General features: G+C 38.3%; 1 protein-coding gene across 5 annotated transcripts in view; it reads left to right on the top strand.

The window, feature by feature from the left end:
- Nucleotides 1–23,732, top strand: part of USP24 (ubiquitin specific peptidase 24) — a 171,855-nt gene that overhangs the window by 113,955 nt on the left and 34,168 nt on the right. For all 5 annotated transcript variants that reach the window (XM_064282027.1, XM_064282026.1, XM_064282025.1 and 2 more), the window contains exons 40-55: nt 496–687; nt 1,676–1,793; nt 4,211–4,355; nt 7,127–7,246; nt 7,871–7,996; nt 9,474–9,572; nt 11,131–11,213; nt 11,590–11,731; nt 11,943–12,062; nt 12,493–12,713; nt 13,123–13,247; nt 14,552–14,693; nt 15,202–15,352; nt 16,391–16,486; nt 17,153–17,256; nt 19,177–19,290. In XM_064282027.1, coding sequence (XP_064138097.1) covers nt 496–687; nt 1,676–1,793; nt 4,211–4,355; nt 7,127–7,246; nt 7,871–7,996; nt 9,474–9,572; nt 11,131–11,213; nt 11,590–11,731; nt 11,943–12,062; nt 12,493–12,713; nt 13,123–13,247; nt 14,552–14,693; nt 15,202–15,352; nt 16,391–16,486; nt 17,153–17,256; nt 19,177–19,290 — 2,098 coding nt within the window. The remainder of the gene's footprint in view (nt 1–495; nt 688–1,675; nt 1,794–4,210; nt 4,356–7,126; nt 7,247–7,870; nt 7,997–9,473; nt 9,573–11,130; nt 11,214–11,589; nt 11,732–11,942; nt 12,063–12,492; nt 12,714–13,122; nt 13,248–14,551; nt 14,694–15,201; nt 15,353–16,390; nt 16,487–17,152; nt 17,257–19,176; nt 19,291–23,732) is intronic.

Genomic DNA, 23,732 nt, shown 5'->3' with positions numbered 1-23,732 from the left:
TGGCTCGTCGTTTAGAAACCTGGGCCCTGGCTGCTTCACTGTTGACCTTTGCCCTTTGCAGAACTCTGCCCTCCCTTGGCATGAGTAACGCTGCTGCAGTATGGGCTCTCCTCAGGCCCCTCTGTCACTTCTTTCTCTAGAAGGGTTCGTTCCCTGGGACGTCTGCTAACACCCACCAACCTGGAACATCTTAGGAGCAACTGTCTCCTTCATCTTACATCCCCAGCATATAGCACAGCAACCCGCACAGAGGAGGCACTCCATAAATGTTTGGTTTAGGAGCGAAGGACTGAATGAATATGTATAAGCCTTTATAACCCCTGGCAGGCTGTAGTTCTAACCTGCCACTTAATGACAATCTTTTTGATGTCTATGAACTGAAAAGGCTGACTTTGCTTGACTTTGCTTAATTCGGGATTTTGATTTCACAAAGGAAAGCCCTTCTTTGTTTGTAATTGATTTTTTTTTTCTTCTTCTTCTTTTTGTCCTTCTTAGCTTCAGAAATGGAGCAGTTAAGAGTCAGCCCAGCTACCATGCTGGAAGATGAGATTACTTGGCTGGATAACTTTGAACCTAATCGCACAGCTGATTGTGAGACCAGTGAAGCAGACAACATCTTATTGGCAGGGCACTTACGACTTATTAAGACCCTTCTTTCACTCTGTGGGGCAGAAAAGGAAATGCTTGGTAATTATTGCTTCGTCTTACCAAGTGGCCGAATACCTCACTTCTCTGTTATTACCATTATCATTGTGTGTAATTGGGAAAATAGGATAGATGCTGAAACGTTCCATAGAAAATTGACCCTTCAGGCAATAAGGGATTTCTAGAATTTTAGTGGCTAACAAACTAAACTTAAGGTGTATTTTACCTTTTTCACCAGGATCACATAGAGGGTTTTTACAGCATTCAAAGTAATTGGATCATGCAGCTTAATACCAAGTAAAAATTATAACTCAAAGTAGATTTTTGGGTTCTTTTGTTTTTCTGCTATGTACTTTATAATGTATAATCTATTATATGTTTTATTTATAATGTATAATCTATTATATGTCTTATTTCTTTTGAGCGGTGATTCTCATCTGGGGAGGCAGACCCCGACTGCCACCCCCAGATGGAAGGGTACATATGAAACTCCTAGGGTATACATGTATTTTGTAAAAGCATATTTCATATTATAAATTATACTCAGAAAATTAATCGAAACATTACCCTATCACTTTTATAATACAAACTAAGTTCTATAAAATCTTTTTGGCTACTGGGGATACATAGAAAAGAGTGATTCTCAACATTTTTGTCTAAAGAAGGCAAGATTTAAAAAGTTTCAGAACGTTTAACTGGACTAACTATTCACCCAAACCACTCTGCCTTGTGTCTTTGGCACTTACGATACCAAGTAGAAGCTTGACTCCCTTCGTTGTATTGTAAGCCCATAGAGGAAGGCACTCTTACTTGTCTGTCTTATATCCTGTCTCCTAACCCACCCATCTGCCTACCCCACGTCCTGAACCACAGAGCCTTGCTGTATAGTCAGCGCTTAGAAATAAGCATTAAATTTAGTGCCCTCCCATTAGGTGACTTTGGGTGCTTTTGCAGCTCTGATATGAAAGTTCAAGACTTGAATTAAAATGTAAGTGTTCCTCCTCAACATGAATATTGTGCTCTATTCCAGGTTCATCACTCATTAAACCATTGTTAGATGACTTCCTTTTCCGAGCTTCTAGAATTATTTTAAATAGTCATTCTCCAGCTGGCAGCGCCGCCATCAGTCAACAGGACTTTCATCCAAAGTATGGAAAATGCACGTTGTGTTCAGTTTTGGTAAAAATTCTAATTTGAAACTTTAGTTCAAAAAGATTTTATTAACTTGGCATTTGTCTTCCATCTTGTGTGTGTATGTCTAATATTATCCACTGTATAAAGAAATGCATGTAAAAAGACTTAGCATATAACCAGCCTGGCCCACAGTAAGTGCTGAGCAAGTATGCTACTGCATTGTTGACGCAAATAACACCGCCTTCTGCCTTTGTTTGCCGGCTGCGCCCTGCGCCCTGCCCCCTGCGAGGTATTTTCATAAACGCACTGTGCTAATTTTTGTTTTACAGCAACGTGTGGAAGAGGATTGGCATGGCAGTGCTTGTGAGGGTGCCCCACAGGGGGAGGGCGCAGCCCGCAAAGAAATGCAAAAGGCGTGCTATTTGTGTTAAAATATGGTAATACCATAATTATCATCGGAGGAATAAATAACAACGTGTGGTTAACTTGGTCAGTAACAACTTCCAAGAGAAACCAAGCTTATAAAAATTATGTCTAAAGTAAAAGTGAGTAGGCTCTGAGCCAAGTCTTGAGGGTTTCTCCTGCAAGAAAAGTACAGGTGCTTTAGTGCATTGACCTGGTTATTTACTGGCAGCGACTGTGTTCTGATCATGGAAACTGCTAGTAAGTAGTAATTTTACAATCAAATTTTATTTTCATGGGTAGAAATTTGAAAGATTCCATTGTAACTTTGACCATATGTGGGTGGTATTTGTACTATGGAAGATAGGAAGAGGAGGCAGCTACAAAGCCACCCTCTCATTTGCTCTGAATCTGACTTATTTTGTTCTTTACCCTTGAAAACTCAGTTAATTGAGTAATCCTGAAGAAACTGAGGATTTGGTATTTAACCAATAAAAAAATTCTTGGATAATTTTAGTGGTGATTGAAATGTATACAAGACATAGTAAGTAGTATTTTATGGAACTTTAAGAGATCTTAACATATATAAATATTCCTCTATCTAGAGATTACTTTTTAACAGAATCTGTTATAGGTAATAAACCTTCATTAGAACTTTTGGGGTATCCCTCAGGCTGTGACTCCCACCCCTAATTTCACCTCATTCTTTTTTCTGAAAGATTTGGATTTTATTAAAGCTGTGTTTTTCTGTGTGTGTGTGTGTGTCTTTGTGTCTTCAATTTTCTGTGAATGAGAAAATAAATCTCTAGTAGTTCCTCTGCAATTTGTATTTATGGATACTTTTATATTTGTTAAAAGTAATGCCTCTATCAACAGGAAGTTTTTGTTTTGTTTTTTAAATCATATATGGTACCTTGAATAGAAAAGCATTTTGTTTTATCCCTCCCCATTGTACTGCATGGTATTTATTTATCAGTGACTCCCAGCCTTTCCCCCACCAAAACCCTAAAGCCAGAAAAATTTTAAATGCTCAGTAGCTTTTTTCAAAAGTATTGCTATTCTTGTATCAGTAACAACAAAACAACTTCAAGTTCAGCGTATATTATATGGCGCCTCCCTGCCCATTTGGCTTTTGCAACCCAGAACTATATACCAGAAGCAAAGAACAGTGCCAGCTCCATGGCCATTGTCCTCAGTGCCTGGCACAGGGCTGATCTAAGAGCCCCATAACCCCTTCCTGAACACATCTCCTATACCCCATGAGTGTGTCACTCAAAGATTGGGTGTCCTCTTTTCTGTGTATCTTACCTAGCCTGTGATCTCATCAGTAATGCAAAATCAGCCTGGGTTATGATGAGAAGTTATTATCCATCTCCAAAATGAATTTGCTAAAGGGGATCAGTATAGGAAGCCTTTAGTTTCCTGCAGAATGCTTGCTAGTTATCCATTATGTCACTCTAAGTGAACTGATTTGACATACTTTGTGTTTCTGTTGCCATTTTTTTCAGCAAAATTAAAAGTTGACTTTAATTTTTTTTTTATCTGTGAGCATATATAAAATGTTTATGAGTATCTATTTTGGTTTGTGTAGCTTACTTTTTCTGCCAGTTAGATATTTGAATTTCAGGGTGATATAAAAACCTTTTTTCTTAACCTAGTATCTTTATACTTATTCCTATGTTGTTATTGTATAGTTATGTTTTTCTCCTCCATTTTTGTTGATCCATTACTTAAAGAATATTCTGATTCTACAGTCATAAATGACAGTATTTTGCCACCTTGTCATCAGACCAAAAAGATATTTAGCTCTAAACTATATTCACCCTTCTGTGTCTATGACCTGTTCCTTTGTTAAGTAATAAGCACAGCATTTTCTACTAGATTATTAGTTTTCTGAGATCAGACCTGACTTAACCGTGTTTGATGGATTATAGCTCTCATACTTTTTATTTGAAATGCTAATTTAGTTTAATGAACAACTTAAGTAGATTATTTGTTGTTGAAACTAATTTGTGTCTTCTGTTCTTAGATGTAGTGCGGTGAACAGCCGATTGGCGGCTTATGAAGTCCTCGTAATGTTGGCTGATAGCTCACCTTCAAATCTTCAAATTATTACAAAAGAGCTCCTTTCTATGCATCATCAGCCCGACCCTGCGCTCACCAAGGAGTTCGATGTAAGGTTTCCAGACCTTGGTGTATTTAATTTTTTAGGATGATTTCTTAAGCATGTAATTTTAAAACTATATTTGCCTTCTCCTAACTGGAAAGAAAGTCATTATTACTCTCAGTGGGTTATTATATCCTCATATTCAAATCAGTTGTAAACTATAAGTATTATACTAACAAACTATGATGTATTACTAAATGGTACCCTTTTAATCAAAGAATAAAGACATTTTCAAGTTGGTTGATAATTATTCTTAGTGAAGAGTAGCATTCCTTTTTGAGTAATAATACTTAACACAATGCCAAGCACTAGAGATACAAAGTCAAACCAACATTGCATCACAGTGCAGGCTATGTTCAGTTAAATTCAACAAAGATTTGTTGAATTTATGGTGCACTGAGAAGTGTCGTAAGCTTTTGGAGCTCAGAAACTAAGCTGTGATCCCAGCCCTGAAGAATGTCAGTGTATAGTGAGAGAGACAGACCTATAAGCAGATAATTTCAATATAATGTGTCTAATTATAAGATAGAGGTATCCCAAATGCTCTGCTAACACAAAGGGGCACTTCACACTACCACTTGAAATAGCCTCTTAACGACAAGTAAGCCATTTGAAGCAAGGTGGGAAGGTCATTGCAGCAGTGACAAGAATATGGGCAAAGGTATGAATGCATGAAACAGTTTCATCTATACTGAAGTCTGTAAGAGGGAAGCAAGTTACAGGTGTGCTGTTAGAGGATCACATCAGGAGTGGGAGTGTGTGAGGATGCTCTGAAAGCTGCCTTTGCATTTTCTAAATCACAGAAGTCGGTCTTACCCCTTTGGATGCCTGAGCTGATAATTACAGAACACGTACCAGGCAGCTAAGGCAGTGAGGACACCTGTCCTAGGAAGTACTACTTGCAAAGGCTTAGAAATGTAAGAGCCCATGTATTGGGAACTGTGTTAGTATCAAAATGTTACTAGTTTATAATGCTATGCTTTAGTTTTACTACATTTATTTAATAATCAGATGAAAGTGAAAGCTATTTTTTTCCCATAAATCAGGGATTATACCAACATAGTGAAGAATTACTTGCCTCATGGAAATATTTTGTTTTAGCACTGTTAGGAGTCACTTTTTATTTTTTTAAACCTATGCTTTGCAAATAAATTTAAGTATCAACTGGATCTTAGAAATCATCCTGCTCTAAGAGTATGTCTAATGTTTGTAAAAAGTGTGTTAATATTTAGTAATTCCTTGCAGTCTGAAAGACATACAGGTTTTTGTTGGTTGCTGATTACATGGATGCAGGTACATGATACATGCAAATGACATGATTCTAGTCATGGCATGGCAGAACCAAGATTCTATTCTAACAGCACTTTAGAGTGTATCACTGCAGCACCCTTTTCCACTAGCAGAAGTACCATGTTGAACTTTATTCAAGATGCCTCTTCTGGAGTGTTTCTACCCAGATAAGCACTGTACTGGTATCTACATTATTATAATACATCTGTATGTGGAATGCTAGGGTATTTACTTATTTCCTTAATTGTATGCTTATTAGAGAATTTTAATAGAAGAGTGTTGCTTTCTCAAAAAGGAAGGGAATGAATATGAGCCTTTCTTGGCCATCCAGACCAGTCAAGATTCTTCATAGTAAATGCTTTCATAGAACCATATTCCATTTGTTTAGAGTACTTACCTCAATTTGTAATATTTATTATTATTCTTATTTGGTGAATGTCTGTTTTCCCTATTATAAGCTCATTGAGATCAGGAACCATGTACCTTTCTGTTCTCTCCTATATTGCTCGCACAGTGCTTGGCACATAGTAGGCCCTCAGTAAATATTTGTTGAATGATAAGTGACTAAATGCATGACTGTATAAATGGGTAAAGAAATGCACACCAACTGTATGCCAGCTATTTTACATTATGAACTAAAAAGAAGCATTGTGTTAATAGTGTTTATAACTGTTAGCATCTGCAGGAGGACTTCATGAACATAGGTTTTGCTGGCACACTGGATGTGTAAATCTGTTCAGTGTGTATCTCTTTTTCCTCTCAGACGTCCCATATAACTATACACCTACTCATTTATCGACACGGTTAGCCAGTGTATCTCCCTCCCTGATGCACGTGGAGTGGCACATCGGGTTCCTCAACCACTGCGGAGCCCGCGGGGTTGGGGATGGTGGTAGTCAATAGTTGCCTGCCATCTCTGGAGCAGCAGGGGCCCACCATCACCCGGCCATGCTCCAGGCCTCCGTGCAGACCCCTGCACCTCGCCTCTCCACCTTCCTGCTTTGCCAGCCCTGGAGATGGACCTCAGCAGTGGGCCACTTCTAGGCCTGTGGGTAGGCAAGACTTGGCCACCTGGGCCCGGTGGAGGCTGCAGGGGTGGCAGAGAGGCTTCTTTGGAGGAAGAGCCCCCACCTGTCTTCTGTGGCCACGGCTTCTGCCCCCTCCTTGAGGCCCAGGTGCCCCCACCTCCTACACATGTCCTGCCTGCACAGAGCAGCACGGGAGTGTCCCGGCTCCTCCACTCGACCGGGTAATTCGAACCAGAGGCAGCTTGTGTGGCCTCGCTCCCTGTCACAAACTTTGCCCTTCTCCTCCACCCCCTTACGTGGCTCTTTGTTAATGCATAAAATAGTCGGATAGTAGATTTTTTTACTGTTGTCACAAATGTGGAATGAGAGAGTCAATAGTGAAGAGTAGGTGTATGGAGACATACTGGTTGCAGAGGTGCTAATTCTCTTTCTCTACTGTTTCTGCTCCTCTCTTTCCTAGTACCTTCCCCCAGTGGATAGCAGGTCCAGTTCAGGGTTTGTGGGGCTCAGAAATGGTGGCGCTACTTGTTACATGAACGCAGTCTTCCAGCAGCTGTATATGCAACCTGGTCTTCCTGAGGTGATTTCCTTCCGTTTTCCTGTTTGGTATGGTAGTAGTATGTACATTGCCTAAAAATCATTCCCTATTTATATATTGCATTTTGAGTTTGCTAAAACTAGGCATAACTAGGATTTTTTAGAAGCTTCTGAAATCAGTATAGACAACATATTCATAATCACTTGTTTTTATAAATGTGCTGTTGTACATGCTACCTACGTGACAGATGGACTTGATGTAATGTGATTTTTGGACTCCAAAATTATTCTCAAATTCTCACTTTTTTAGTATTTTAGAAATATTTAAGCTATGCCATCAGCACTTTATAATGATATAGTAATAGCTTATGATACAGCAGTCAGTGGTTTTGAGAGTATTTCATGTGTATTATGACACAGTTATTTCTCATAGCGATCCTGGTATTACTAGCTGTAGTTTTTCGTGATAAAGGGAGGCCCAAAGAGATGATTTGTTCACGATTACATCAGCTAGGAGCTGTTGGAGGTAAACATATGTAGGACTATAGCCACATCCAAACATACACAGCATTCTAAAATAGCAATGCGGGTACTCAGACGTGTGTATGTCAAGGTTTTCTGTGAAGCACTTTAATATTTCTAACTTAATAAATTTCATTTCTTTTAGTCATTACTTTCAGTGGATGATGACACGGACAATCCAGATGATAGTGTATTCTACCAAGTGCAGTCTCTCTTTGGGCATTTGATGGAAAGCAAGCTCCAATATTATGTACCTGAGAACTTTTGGAAGGTATTTCACCCAGTAACTTTTTTTAGAGTCAAAGTTGTTATATGTTTGAAGTTTAGTTACGTTCCTTCTCTAGTGATAATAGTTTCTTGTCTTTATTAAGTCTAGGTAATTCCATCACCTGCATCCTATAAACGAATTGACTACAGTAGCATCACTAGGGTTGACGTCACCTCCCTCCCCCCACCCCTCAGACCTCCTCCTATACCAGACCATATGGAATCCTTAGTAATGTTTTCTATTACTCTTAAATTATAATTCCTGTAATCAGTTCTTTTCCTTTAATTACTACTTCATTCTAAAAAAAAAGTTTGATATGGGTTCACAAATACTAATTGCCACAATATTATAGCTAAAACACCAGAAAATTTGACAAAATCAAAACTATGTAAACAGCAGCAGCAACCAGAACAACAGTGTGCTATTAACTGTAGACTAATTCTATTGCCAACGACCTGTAAAAGAATTGGTTTGTATACCTATGTCAATATCAGTAGTGCCTTTAAATAAAGAACATTATTTTTAACCTGACTTTACAATGTTTCATGTAATGGAGGATTACCTTGTGTTTTTCCCAGTAAGTAGGTTCATTTCTAAAAGAGAAGCCGTCGTATGGCTGCCTGTAGCACGTGCAGACAGAGCCATGTATTTCAAAGTGTCATTGTAATTAAGTGATAATGCCAACTCTGACTGGAGTGCGTTAGAAGGTTCAAAAAGTAAATTAGCATAGAGTTTTAGCCTTGTAGGTGTATTGATACGTGTAAGCTGGGCTTGTGAAAAATGTTTTTGTTGTTATAACTAACTACAGGGATATTTTTATAAAAAAATAAAATTCTGCTGGAACACTGCACAAAAATTTCATAGACAGTCATTTTGATGCCACCCCCTCTGACGGTGTCACCTGGTGCTGTCCACGTTGCCTGCAGACCCCCAAGTAACACCACTGATTGACTGTACCATTCTACTTCAAATTGGTGCTTGGTTTCAAATGATTAGAATATTGAGAAAAATAGACTTTCTGAATTTCTAGAGATTATCTGATTTTAATTATTTAGAATATTTTTCATGACTTAGCTCTGAAATATTTGTTCAAATCATTCCTCTGAACCTGTGCCAGTTTCACTAATGTCTTTAAAATAAGGAGCATTGTTTTTTAACCTGGCTTTACTGTGTTTCATGTAATGGAAGGTTACCTTGTGTTTTCCCCACTAAGTTGGTTAGTTTCTACAGGGGAGGCTGTTCCACAGCCTTACATCTCCGTGTACCCACCTTCGGTTTCATAGACTTGTTACTATTTTAAGGGGACCAGGGAAAAGTATAGATGGCTGAACACAAGCCAATCTCCCTCCAGTGAAAGTTTTCACAGCCTAGTGGTGAACTTGGTTTTTAGAAACACTTCATTGCTCTCACATTCCTTTTCCACTGTATTCAGGAATTGCTAACTTTGTGTTGAACAGCATATTTAATTCTTATTACATAGATTTTCAAGATGTGGAACAAAGAGCTGTATGTGAGAGAACAGCAGGATGCGTATGAATTCTTCACTAGTCTCATTGATCAGATGGATGAGTATCTCAAGGTAGTGAAAGTGTCGCTTTCCTCTCCCTCCCTCACACTCTAATTATAGTACCAGAGCAGTGTCTTGGGATATGGGATTACTATAAAATTGACAAATTAGGAATCGATCGTCTTTAACACTGCAACTGTAATCCGTTTCTTCTGCATTTGAACATCAAATGAATCACTACAATTACATATTTCTTTTCTTCTTGAGCCGTAAATCAAAAACCCACTGCCGTTGAGTTGATTCCAACTCACAGTGACCCTATAGGACAAAGTAGAACTGCCCAGTAGAGTTTCCAAGGAGCGCCTGGCAGATTCAAACTGGTGACGTCTTGGCTAGCAGCCGCAGCACTTAACCACTATGCCACCAGGGTTTCCTCTTGAGTCATATAACTCTTGATAATCTATAGTTACAACACAATAATCATTTGTACGTATGTACTCTTAACGTGTATCCATTGACGTAACCTGGCATCACAGGAGCACAGCCATCACTGGTGAACTGATGGGTTTTTTTTTGTGCGGAACAGTCTTGAAACTTAGAGATCTCTGTCAAAGGGGACAAAGGGACCAGATTAAAAAATTGTTTGCAGTGGTATTTAAACCTTTACCCAGTAAAACCTGTGACAAAATGGTATTGCCCTCTAAGGAACAGGCAGCCTACTCGCAGTCTCAACGTTTACCTCGCCTCCTATCAGTAGGCACAATTTGCAATTTAGCCATTTCTTCTTTTTTTTTTGGTTGAGGGGAGGGGTAAAAATATATATAACAAAACACTCGCCATTTCAGCGTTTTTTATATTTGTTACAATTCAGTGACATTAAGTACATTCATCATGTGTGCAGTCATCAATCACTACTATCCGTTTCTAGATTTTTCCATCACCCTTAAACTCAGTGTCCCACAAGCAATGACTTCCCCTTCCCCCCACCCTCCTGCCCCTGGTAACCACTGATAAACTTTGTCTCTACATATTTGCCAAATTCTAGATGTTACATAAAAGTTATCCACTTCTTTTCTTTTTTTTCCATAACATGCAAACCCATAGCATTCTATTCACAAGAAAAAGGAAAAGATTATGGAGAGTTGCTACTAACTTGGTAATGGTGGCGTGGGGAGAGGGGTTCAGAATCATCACAGGATGCTCTCCTTTTCATTTGCCATAACTGACCCAGTTCTCTTACTACTTTTTCTGATGATTTGCATTACTCTGACCTGAAAAAAACCAAACCCGTTGGCCGTCAAGTCAGTTCTGACTCAGTGACCCTATGGGACAGAGTAGAACTGCCCCATAGGGTTTCCAAGCAGCAGCTGGTGGATTCGAACTGCCAGCCTTTTGGTTAGCAGTTGTAGCTTTTAACTGCACCACCAGGTTTTCCATTATTCTGACAGTGGGTCTGGTAATGAGCTGCTCTTCTCCCGGCAGTTCCCAGCTTAAAAAATTAGACTGACTCTTTTTATTTAGGTGGTTGAAATAAAATCTTAGTTTTAGCCTAGGCCTAGATAAAATTCTATATAAACAACCTAAAAGTTTTACAGGCATCAAGTAATGTTTTAACTTTTTATTCCAACAGAAAATGGGGAGAGATCAAATTTTTAAGAGTACGTTTCAGGGCATTTATTCCGATCAGAAGATCTGTAAAGACTGTCCTCACAGGTTAGTGAGTATATCGCTGGCCCAAAACATCACGACTGTTGTTTTTAAATGACTCTTCTAGTATGTTGTGAATTTTGCATTTGCTGAGAGACTTGCAGATATATTCCTGAATGAATCTATAAATGTTTATTGAATTAAATTTCTTTGTTTTTCATGTTTTATGTCCTTAAGGAAATACTTGTTGAAATTTATCATTTTAAACAATTTTGAATTGTCAAAAAGTGTTATTTTTATTTAACAGTGTACTTTCAAAAGAATGAGGGAAGCTATGGGTTCATTTCACCAATTATGAATGTAACTCTGCTCAAGCTTGGGTATTACGATAATTTCAAAATTTCATCATTGCTCATGGTTTTTCTCTTTATTTCCTAATTAGATACGAGCGTGAAGAGGCTTTCATGGCTCTCAATCTAGGAGTTACTTCTTGTCAAAGTTTGGAAATTTCTTTGGATCAGTTCGTTAGAGGAGAAGTTCTAGAGGGAAGTAACGCGTATTACTGTGAAAAGTGTAAAGAGAAGGTATTACATTTGTCCTTTTTTAAAAACAAGGTTAATTTCTTATTCATGTACTTTGTCTCTATAGTAAGTGTCCATTGTTAGTTTTATGAGGTTGTGTTATTGCTTGTTTACGCATAGATGGGAAAGACCTGTAGAAATCTATACCTTTTGCATTCATTACTTAGCTGTTTCATTTTCTCCATGGAGATAATTGGCTTTTGCTTTTCTTTAGAGAATAACGGTGAAGAGGACCTGTATTAAGTCTTTACCTAGTGTCTTGGTAATTCACCTAATGAGATTTGGATTTGACTGGGAGAGTGGACGTTCCATAAAATATGATGAACAAATAAGGGTAACTTTTTTTTTTCCTTGAAATTTATGGCAACCGTTACCTTACTTTCTTTTTCACTGTTTCCTTCCTGTATTTTCAAATTTCACCTAAAATGTGGCCAGTGTATGGGCTCGGCATTGCAAAGGTTGCACAACCTCTTGCCTTAAGCAGCTGCTGCTGATGGAATAGGCAGATCTGTAAACAATAACCCTCATTTCTACAAGGCATCCCAGTGATGGCTGTGAAGTCATATGCTATACTTCTTGCACAGACCAGAGGCTACTTAAGTCTTATTTGGATACTTTTCCAGATTTGTGAGCCATTCTGAGATTTTGTACTTGAATTGGCTTAAATTAGGAAAATACATCCCTCTTATTTGTATCTGACTTAATCGAGTAGTGCCGTGTAAGTGATTGATCAACGTTAACGTGGCCCTTTTGTTTTTAAATAGTTTCCATGGATGCTAAACATGGAGCCTTACACAGTTTCAGGAATGGCTCGCCAAGATTCGTCTTCTGAAGTTGGTGAAAACGGGCGAAGTATGGATCAGGGAGGTGGAGGATCCCCAAGGAAAAAAGTGGCCCTCACAGAAAACTATGAGCTTGTCGGTGTCATTGTACACAGTGGGCAAGCACATGCAGGCCACTACTATTCTTTCATTAAGGATAGGCGGTAAGGTTTCTTGTGGCGATGCTCTGCACCCAACCTGTAGTCTCTCCGCAGTTGTCCCATCCTAGCCCGTCTCTCCTCTCCTAACCCTGTCCATTCCTCCACACTTACCTTTCTGCTGCACAGAAGCTTTGGCATTGGTCTTTGATCTTTCTTCATTTTGAATTTTTAAAGCTTGGTATAACTATTTTAATCCCTTCAATTTGGAAAGTTATTTTAGAAATTGGAATAACTGTTGCTACATTTTTCTTAGATATTTTTAAAATGTTAATCACCTGCTTTGTTTGTAGAAGCTAAAGAAAAAAAAATTTTTTTTTTTTTTTTTTTTTGTAGGCACTACATAGGGATAAATGTGGAGAGTGGGGATGTTTGTTTTTTAACCTTACAAGGTTTTCCCTTCTCTGGACTCTAGGGGATGTGGAAAGGGCAAGTGGTACAAATTTAATGATACAGTTATAGAAGAGTTTGACCTAAATGATGAGACCTTGGAGTATGAATGCTTCGGAGGAGAATATAGACCAAAAGTTTATGATCAAAGTAAGTATTTACCAATTGATATTTTCCTTGAGTTTTATTGCTTTTAATTTATACCCCCCCCCCAAAAAAAAACAGAAACCCATTGCCATTGAGTTGTTTCCGACTCATAGCAACTCTACAGGACAGAGTAGAACTGCCCTACATAGGGTTTCCAAGGCTGTAATCTTTACAGAAGCAGACTGACACATCCTTCACCCACATAGCAGCTGGTGGGCTCAAACTGCTACCTTTAAGTTAGCAGTCAAGTGCTTAACTACTGTACCGCCGGACTCCGGTTTTAATTTATAGGTTTCTATAAATATAATCTATTTTATTCTTATTATAATACTGCTGCTCTAGCTATAGAAGGAAGAGCTGTGTTTGATGCCCAGAGAAAATATTCACAATTTTATAAAAATAATTTGTCCCGAAAGTTTTAGGGGGAAAGGAAGTAAGTTAAGAAGAAATGAATATCAAGGAGAAACTAATGAACAAAGAATTTCAACCTTAAAATAGTTTCAGAAGAAATGGTTGTGTACTAAAATTTTCAAATTTCCTTTTCACCTGTCTAGGTTATGGTTAATTAGAGAATACATTTCTAGCACATGCATTTTTAAAACCACATCTTTGCCTTCACAACTCCCACCCCCAGAAAAAAAAATATGAAGAAAAGCGTATCACAAAATCCAATCAGAATTTGCTGTTTGAAAAATAGCAGTTTGCAAAGACCTTAGCATTTCAAAACCAACCTAAGTATGATCATTCTTGCCTGATTTTGAAATACTGAAGGAATGTTTCTAAATTTCTATCTGTGTTATCCCCACTATATTAGATTGTGATACCATGTCATGGTAGTGTTGCATCTAATGGTAGTAACCTTAAATGATACGATGCAGTATAGTTGCCAAAATTTACCAAGAAAATTTTGCCTGGTCAGTGCAGAAACGGTTAAGTGAACCAATTATAATCCCATGCTGTGCCGCAGAACATGCTTTTAAATGTCAGTTGCCTTTTGCTTAAATGTTGACTTGCCTAGGAATATTTACCTTCTTTCCCTTACTTCATTAGCATACAGTCCCTTCACTCTCTGCTACCTCCTATCTCACCTCCCAAGTGAGTTGATCCTTTTTATTCCCAGAACTGTGATACCCTGACTTCCATTCTGAGCAGTACTCTTAAAAAGCCACACATTTACTTAAACTTTGCATTTTATGAATTTAGTTAGTAGTTGCTTATAGGATTTTTGGCCCCTTCATTTTAGATTGTCAAGACAAGAAAAACTTCCTTATTTACAAAGACTTCTTTCTTAATGTCTTGTTATAAAGCAAACCCGTATACTGATGTACGCCGAAGATACTGGAATGCCTATATGCTCTTTTACCAAAGGGTGTCTGATCAAAACTCCCCGGTGTTACCAAAGAAAAGTCGAGTCAGCGTTGTAAGGCAGGAAGCTGAGGATCTGTCTCTGTAAGTTTCTCTTCGTGAATACTTTAGTGTGTCATTTCAGTGGGTGGTCTTGTAATGCTTGAAAATATACTGTTTGGGATTTAAAGGTAATCAGCTAGAGAGATTCTGAAAAGAAAATAAGTAAATCTCTCTACCCCTTTTCTTTCATCTTATTGCTACCTGGTCTTTGTTTCCTTGGCAAGAAGTTATTTTGTATTTAGAAACATGCATATATATCATTCTAGAATTGTGATTTCTTTCCTCCCATCTAGAACTGAGATTTTTAAATCCTGGTACCATTTATTGAATGTCTTTATGTCCAAAACATAGAGCTGTATCAGCACTATCAGGAAGTTGTTCTTTGTTTTTAAAGGTCCTGTTGTCAGTGAATTTGTATTTAATGTATGGGATCAGGAAAGCGTACAATTTATTTTTTAAGTCTAGTACTGTTTGAGTTTGATAAGTTTTAGTTTAACTGCTAAAATAATAGCTGCTTTATACTAGACAGTTTTCTGATTCTGTCGCTTAGATCAGCTCCATCTTCACCAGAAATTTCACCTCAGTCATCTCCTCGGCCCCATAGACCTAACAATGACCGGCTCTCTATTCTAACCAAGTTGGTTAAAAAAGGAGAGAAAAAAGGATTATTTGTTGAGAAAATGCCTGCTCGAATATACCAGGTAAGAACCATGTAAAAGAAAGTTCAAGGGGTGAAATTTGTGTAAATGTCAAAACTCATTGCATAGGTCCAGAAGTCCCCTTGGCTTCTCGTGGGTTTAGTTGTACCCCGAGTGCCCCATCATCTTATTCAGCTTGTTTCATGAATCTTTTATTCTGGATTCCAGGGATGGCTGTTGAATTAGTGCCACACAGAGTATTAAGAGCACACATATGAATACACAACATTGGCCAGAACTGTCACTGTCCTGCTGGGTTACTGTCACAAATAAATGGGGCTGGGGGAGGGGTGGGCAGTAAAGAAACACATATGCTAGAATTAACTTATTTCATCTGAAGTTCAGACCAAGACTCATAATTTTTAGGCGAAACTAATGTGACAATAATAACCATCATTTACTGAATACCTACTCTGCTACATGCTTTAAACAAATCTCTAATTCTTAAAACGCTCTGCTGCAGTAGCGGGCTTTATTCCCCTTGTTCACATGGAAAAACTGAGTCTCAGAAAAGGAGAAATAATTGCTAGTGTCACAGACCCAGGTTTTAAATTTAGCGCTGTCAGACTACCCAATCCAGGCTTTATACACTAAACAGTCAAAAGGTAGGCACTGGTAAAATGGTCTTTACAATGAGTGGCTAAATCAGAGAATTTAAGAAAAAGATGGAGTCTTTCATTAGGAGAGAGAGGAAAAAATTAGGCTGTTTGACACAGGGAGAGGATAGACTTGCTCGTCCTTGGCAAAACTCTGTCCCTTCTCACCCAAAATACCAGATTAGAATTCATTTATTCTTTTGGGGGTTTTTCTAAATTTCCCAAAAGGATTTGTTATAATGAATTCACTTTTTTTTTTTTTTTTTACAGCTTTTTATATTCAAAAGGGAGATTTTCTTCCCTCCTTTTTTAAAAATTCAAAGCATGTGGGAAGGGAATTGGCCTTAAAGCTTTGCATTTTACGTAATATATCACTAGAAATATCCTCTAATTATTAAATACTTCACCCTGCTTCTTAAAACTAATTCCTGATTTTCTCTTATAGATGGTGAGAGATGAAAACCTCAAGTTCATGAAGAATAGAGATGTGTACAGCAGTGACTATTTCAGTTTTGTTTTGTCGTTAGCGTCATTGAATGCTGTAAGTAGCTAGTTGGATCATTACTAAAGAAACAAGGAGGATTACAGTTAAAAAGCTTTTAGTTAAAGCAGTCAGTGGCTCATCTTCACTCTCAGTTGTTAACATTCATTCTAAATGCAAAAAAAAAAAAATGCCCATAAACGTGTCAGTTACTGGGTGATAGTTAAAATACAAGCAGTGTTCAGAGTGTATAATGTGGATGGTGATGAGTGTGGTTTCCACATACTGACACTTTTAAGTGCCCTTGTTTAAGATTTATAAAGAAGATACAATGGAGTAGCCATGAGGTGGTATCAGTTGATATGGGGCTTTGTGGAGATTAACTTTTCCTAATTTGTAATCAGATATTACGAGCTCGTGATATAACTGCCAAGTATTTTTCTTCTTGAGTACCATGATTCTTTATAAGGTATCAATAAGGAACACTCTTAGGCTCTTGCTAGTTTACTTACCTTCCTGTGGTCTAAAGGCTCTATTTTGAAGAAATGAAAATGAAGAGGATATCATTTCTTAACATTTTTTTAAACTAATTTTCATAACAGATTGGCTAGATTTTCTTATTAGTGTATAACTTTATCATGTGTCATTACTCAGTTTATAACGAAGTGTAATAGTAACCTATAAAACTTCTGTGAAAACATGCTCCATCTTTTCTCCCTCTCTCAGACTAAACTAAAGCATCCATATTATCCTTGCATGGCAAAGGCGAGCTTGCAGCTTGCCATCCAATTCCTTTTTCAAACTTATCTACGGACAAAGAAAAAACTCAGGTGAGAAATGATATGTTTTTAATAACCTTTTGTGACAGAAGGTACAGATTAATTCAATTAAAGTTGAATTTACAAATTCAACATTTTAAAGCATTGTAAAGATACCACCTAGTATGCTCAGATTATTAAGACATGGTCTATAAAGTTCTGATCTAATAAGAGAAAGGTCTGGCCATCTACTTCCAAAAATCAGCCAGTGAAAACCCTATGGATCACAACAGTTCGATCTGCAAGCATCATGGGGATGGCTCAGGACCAGAGAGCATTTCATTCCATTGTGAATGGGGCCACTGTGAGTCAGGGACAAACTCGATGGCAGCTAACAACAACAGTCTACTAAGAAGGGTAGATAAAACAAACAAAAAAGCATTAACTGTGGTGCAAGGTACGGGTACTGTGGGTTTTTGGGTGTGAGCGAAATCATATCCAGATATGGGGATTAGAGTAGGTGTTAAGACATTGATGTTTCCAGAGGGTTTTGAAAGGCAAAGATAGAAAAACACAGAGGGCCCATTTTAGGCAGAGAGATAAAACACGAATAACAGGCAAGACTTGCCTAAGGAGCAGTGAGAATGAATTGTTGTGTTTTACTACTACATATAACGAACTCACTTGAGGGGAGACCCGGGTGTTGGGTTTAGATGAGATCACTGACTGTCCCAAGTGCCGGAGTAGGGAGTAGGGCTTTGTGCAGTGGAGATCATGGAAGAGTTTTGAACAGGAAGACAGTGTGTTTACAGCAGTGCCTCAGAAGCTCTAGATCTGATTGTGTCTTGCTCATCATTGGTTTCTATCCTTAGCACCTTGTAGGGTACCTGACACATAGGTATCAGGTAATAAATGAGTAGAGGATGAAGAGTAGTTGAGCAGTAGCTTGTAAATACCTGGAATAAAGAGAGAGTTAGGATGAGGAGACCAATTACAGGTAGAAGACTACTGAAGTTCTCAGTCTTTTATCAGTTGTTAGCACGGTGAACTTCTCCAGGTATGGAGAGGGTTTTGGAAAAATTTTGTTAGTTGAGAAACTCTTTGAGAAGAAGACGAATATGATAGCTACTTCATTTTTATATGGAATAAACCAAAACAAACCCAGTACCGTCAAGTCGATTCCGACTCATAGCAACCCTATAGGACACAGTAGAGCTGCCCCCATAGAGTTTCCAAGCAGCGCCTGGCAGGTTCAAACTGCCGACCCTTTGATTAGCAGCCATAGCACTTAACCACTACTCCACCAGCGTTTCCATTATATGGAATAATCAAAGATAAATTGTGATACAGGTTTTTGTTATTTGATGGAAAGAGAAAAAATAATGTGTAAAAAGTCTAGCATAGGGTTAAATAAGGAAATTTATTTGGTTATATTCACTTATAAATTTGCCAAGCTGTCTACACAATGCACATTATTTCTATTTTTTTGTTTACCTTTATGGGGGGTAGGGAGCTGGGGTTGTACCAGGTCATGGGTAGTATAGTCATTACACCTTTTTTCTGGCTGAATGTTTTATTCCATGAAGTAGGATTAATATGGTTGTAGCAATAAGATATAATAATGTTGATGTAGTAAGCTGTCCTGAAAGTGGGAGTTTTATGAATATAGATAAATGTAGCAATACAAAATGCTACAGGTGAGGCCTTTTTTCCAGTTGAAATTGTTTAAGGAAGATGCAGAAGATAAAAGTGTAGCATGAGACTTAAGTTTCTTCACGCTTTTTTTTGTCGGGGAAAAATAGTCACATCACAAGTAACCAAGCAATGCAAACCATTAGTTTCTGGGGCACATTGAGCCATGGTAGTTAGCATCCTTGAGTATGTAACTTACCTCTCCCCTCTCCCAAAAAAAAAGAAAAATCTAAGTGACACTTCATGGAGGTATTTTTTGGGACCATAGTCGTAACATTGTTATCTCTACTTTTTCTAAAGGGTTGACACTGAAGAATGGATTGCCACTATTGAAGCATTACTTTCAAAAAGTTTTGATGCTTGTCAGTGGCTGGTTGAATATTTTATTAGTTCTGAAGGACGAGAGTTAATAAAGTAAGTGTTGAGATCTTTTAATTTAAAGAAATTTGAGTTTCTTCAGGTGATTTGAAGATGAGGTTTCTCGTAACCTATTTTATTTCAACTTGAAGTTATTTTTCTGATTGTTTGCAGTAGGAAACTTAGGTCACTCCAAAATCATTCATTCCCTAACCATCTCTGTTGGACTACAGTCAGACAAGTGTTCATCAAGTGCAAGGAGAGCATGTGAGGCAGGTAGCCACGTGCTCACTGGCAAGCATATCCTGAACCCTGCTATGGCCCAGGGGATTTAGAATGCAGGTCCTTTCCCTCAGGGACTCACAGTCTGGTGTCAAGTTAGAAAGGTAAATGGCCCTAGTTCACTACACAGTCCGCAGTATTGTCAATGTTTCGATTCTAGCTAAAAATTTATATATACTTTTCAAAAATACACTGTGTATTTACCCATGACCTATAGTAAAAAAGATAATTTGCTTGTTCAGGTAAAAATTCCACTTGCTTCAGTTACTATGAGTGTTTAGCCCTGACTCCCAGTCATGCTTACCAAGCCGACTTCTCTTGTCCTCAGGGTTCATCATCCATCATATATGGGGCCCAGCGAGTGCCTTGATTTCTCCGTGTTTTTTGGCTACTGGGGATGTACCTCCCAGTATCCCGCTCTTGACCTTGTCATCACCCATCCTTCCAATCCACTGGCTCTTGCCAAAAATGTCATTTTACCATTGAGTTTGTATAAATCAGGGTCCACATGAGGTTTCACAATGCATTTAGTTTATATTTCTTTTAAGACTTTTTTATCTGTAATAGTTCCCTTTTCCCAGTGCTGCCTTTTTTTTGTCATGTCATCTATTTTGGGTGGAAAGTGGTGATTTGTCCTTTAGAACTCCCATATTCTGATTTGCATTCTCATGGTGCCTCTTTCTGGAATATGTTAGGAAATGGGTAGCACCACCATGCGTATACTTTCCAGAAGAATTGTACCTGAATCTGATCAAGCCTCCAGAGCTAAATATTAGGAGAGTACATGTTTTCCTTTAAACCGTTTTATAATCTCCACTTAGACTGTTCATAGATTTTGAACAGAGCCTATCTGTCTGGTTCAAATTAGGTAGCTAACAAATAACACTAACAATTATGTGGAGTGTCCTCAGAAGGCTTCATTTTCATCTCCCTATTGGGAGAGAGCAGAGTTTTCAGCATGCTCTTGAAAGGGGAGGAAGACGCTCCACCCAAACCAGTGAAGACAAGAGCAGCTTTCCCTTCTGTCACCTGGAACGAGTGCCTCAGGACAACTTTTACTTGGGTCATCAAAATTGTCATGTTTAAATTTTCCACATGGAATAATGAGAATTTTCTGTCAAGAAATGTCAGCAATGACTCGACAAAAACTAAGTACTTGCATATACTTTACCGTCCCCCCAACCCCCCAGCCGGCCTCAGTAGCTGTCAATTTCCCTGGCCCTGAGATAGGTCCTGCAGTGTGCCCCGAGCCATCTTCCCAGCCTTGGAGAAGGAATAAATTCACAATTGGGGAAAAGATAATCTCTCAGCTCTACTAACCCGGGGAGCTCAGGGGAGAAGCGGCTCCTGTCCAGGCACAAACAGTCCATGGACTTCAAGTACCTTTCCCCACTGCGTGGACCCGTGTGGGCCTATTTCAGAAGAATAGGCCCTTGCTGGCAGACTGCAACTGTTTCAGCTGTGTGGTGGAGAGGTGGGTGTTTGATGTTTGACACTGCTTTGCCTATTAAACAGGGTCCGCACCTACCCACATCAGGGGCCTAAGGGCTGGTGGCTCCACTCAGGTCACCCAGCTACCCGCAGCAGGGGTCCAAAGATAACTGGTACCTCCCAGTCCTTACAACCAAAACCATGGGTGCCTGAGGTCCATCTGCAGAACCCACCAACCTCTGTACTGTAGAGAACATGGACACGCTTTCCTTACAGACCCTTGAGGGACAGTTTTCAGCCCTTTGCATTGTTCAGAGCGTGACCCCCGGCTGCAGCCAGATACTGGTACCTACACCAATTACCCCTGCCCCCCTAAGACTTTAGGACAGAGAGGTACCACACAATTGATGACGAGCTACCTGGACACCTGAGCTGAATCCATACAAGAAAAGTGAATGGACTCCTAGGTTCATACACCTGGTAACAGCTCTAGCCATCAGGTGACAGGAAGTTAGAGCTTCAAAGGGAAAAATAATCAAGCTAGCTCACTCAAGCAACCTATTTTGACATTCTAAAACAAAGCAAGAAGCTAGGATATAGTAAGCAAACATAAAATAAACTAATATAATAATTTACACATGGCTCAGAGACAACAGTGAATATCAAATCACATAAAGAAGCAGACCATGATCACTTAACAAGCTCTCAAAACAAAGAATCAAGGGATCATCTGGGTGAAGGGGCCTTCCTGGAATTAGCGGATTGCAGAATACAAAAGATTAATATGCAGAACTTTTCAAGACATCAGGAGGGAGATCAGGCAATATGCAGAACAAGCCAAGAAACACACAGATAAAGCAGTTGAAGAAATTAAAAAGGTTATTCAAGAACATAATGAAAAATTTAATAAGCTGCAAGAATCCATAGAGAGCAATCAGAAGTTCAGAAGATTAACTGTAAAATTAAAGAAATAGACAACTCAGTAGAAAGTCAGAGGAGCTGAATTGAGCAAGTGGAAGGCAGTATTGGTGAGATTGAAGATAAAGCACTTGGCACCAATATATTTGAAGAAAAATCAGATAAAATAACTTTAAAAAATGAAGAAACCCTAAGAATCATATGGGCCTCTCTTGAGAAGAAACCTGCAAGTGATTGGAGTACCAGAACAGGGAGGGATAACAGAAAATACAGAGAGAATTGTTGAAGATTTGTTGGCAGAAAACTTCCCTGATATTGTGAAAGATGAGAAGATATCTACCCAAGATGCTCATCAAACTCCACGTAAGGTAGATTTTAAAAGAAAGTCACCGAAACGTACTATAATCAAACTTGCCAAAACCAAAGCTAAAGAATTTTAAGAGCAGCTAGGGATAAATGAAAAGTCACCTACAAAGGAGGGTCAGTAAGAGTAAGCTCAGACTACTCGGCAGAAACCATGCAGGCAAGAAGGCAAAGGGATGACTTATATAAAGCATTGAAGGAAAAAATTGCCAGCCAAGAATCATATATCCAGCAAAACTGTCTCTCAAATATGAAGGTGAAATTAGGAGATTTCCAGACAAACAGAAGATTAGGGAATTTGTAAAAACCAAACCAAAACTACAAAAAATACTAAAGGAAGTTCTCTAGTTAGAAAATCAATAATACCAGATAAGGAAATAACAAAAATAAATCAAGATTAAAAAATGCTCAAAACAGGGCAACAGCAATGTCATTATGTAAAAGAAGACAACATTAAAATAAAAAAGAGAGATTAAGAAATGTAGTCATAGATCTTTCATATGGAAAGGAAGACAGTGATATAAAGAAATAAAAGGTTTAAAGATAAAAAAAAAAAAAAAAGGGTAAATATTAAGGTAACCACAAAGGAGACAAACAATCCTACTCATCAAAATAAAATACAAGAAAAAAATAGAGACTTTGCAGAAACAAAATCAGTGACAACAAATAAGAGGAAAAGACAATATGTAAAGATAAACTACTAAGCTTAAAAAATTGAGTGGGGAAAAAAAGCTGTCAACAACACACAAAAAAAGACATCAAAATGACAGCACTAAACTTGTACCTATCCATAATTGCGCTGAATGTAAATGGACTAAATGCACCAATAAAGAGACAGTGAGTGACAGAATGGATAAAGAAAACATGATCCATATATGTGCTGCCTACAAGAGACACACCTTAGGCTTAGAGACACAAACTAAAACTCAAACGATGGAAAAAAATATATCAAGCAAGCAACAAAAAAGATCAGGAGTGGCAATATTAATTTCTGACGAAATAGACTTTAAAATTAAATCCACCACAATGGATAAGGACACTATATAATGGTTAAAGGGACTATATACCAGGAGGATAAAACCGTATTAAATATGTATGCACCCAATGACAGGGCTGCAAGATACATAAAACAATCTCTAACCGCATTGAAAAGTGAGATAGCCCCACAGTTACAGTAGGAGCCTTCAACACATCACTTTTGGTGAAGGACAGAACATCCAGAAAGAAGCTCAGTAGAGACAGGGAAGATTTAAATGCTATAATCAACCAACTTGACCTCACAGACATATACAGTACACTGCACCCAACAGCAGACAAGTATACTTTCTTTTCTAAAGCACATGGAACATTCTCTAAAATAGACTACATATTAGGTCATAAAGCAACCCTTAGCAGAATCCAAAACATCGAAATATTACAAAGCATCTTCTCTGACCCTACGGCCATAAAAGTAGAAATCAGTAACAGAAAAAGGAGGGAAAAGAAATCAAGCACTTGGAAAGAAC

The sequence above is a fragment of the Loxodonta africana genome, chromosome 3 (assembly GCF_030014295.1).
Source record: "Loxodonta africana isolate mLoxAfr1 chromosome 3, mLoxAfr1.hap2, whole genome shotgun sequence".
NCBI lineage: Eukaryota > Metazoa > Chordata > Mammalia > Proboscidea > Elephantidae > Loxodonta > Loxodonta africana.
Note: the sequence above shows the minus strand (reverse complement) of the source record. Positions and strands in the feature narration are given on the sequence as shown.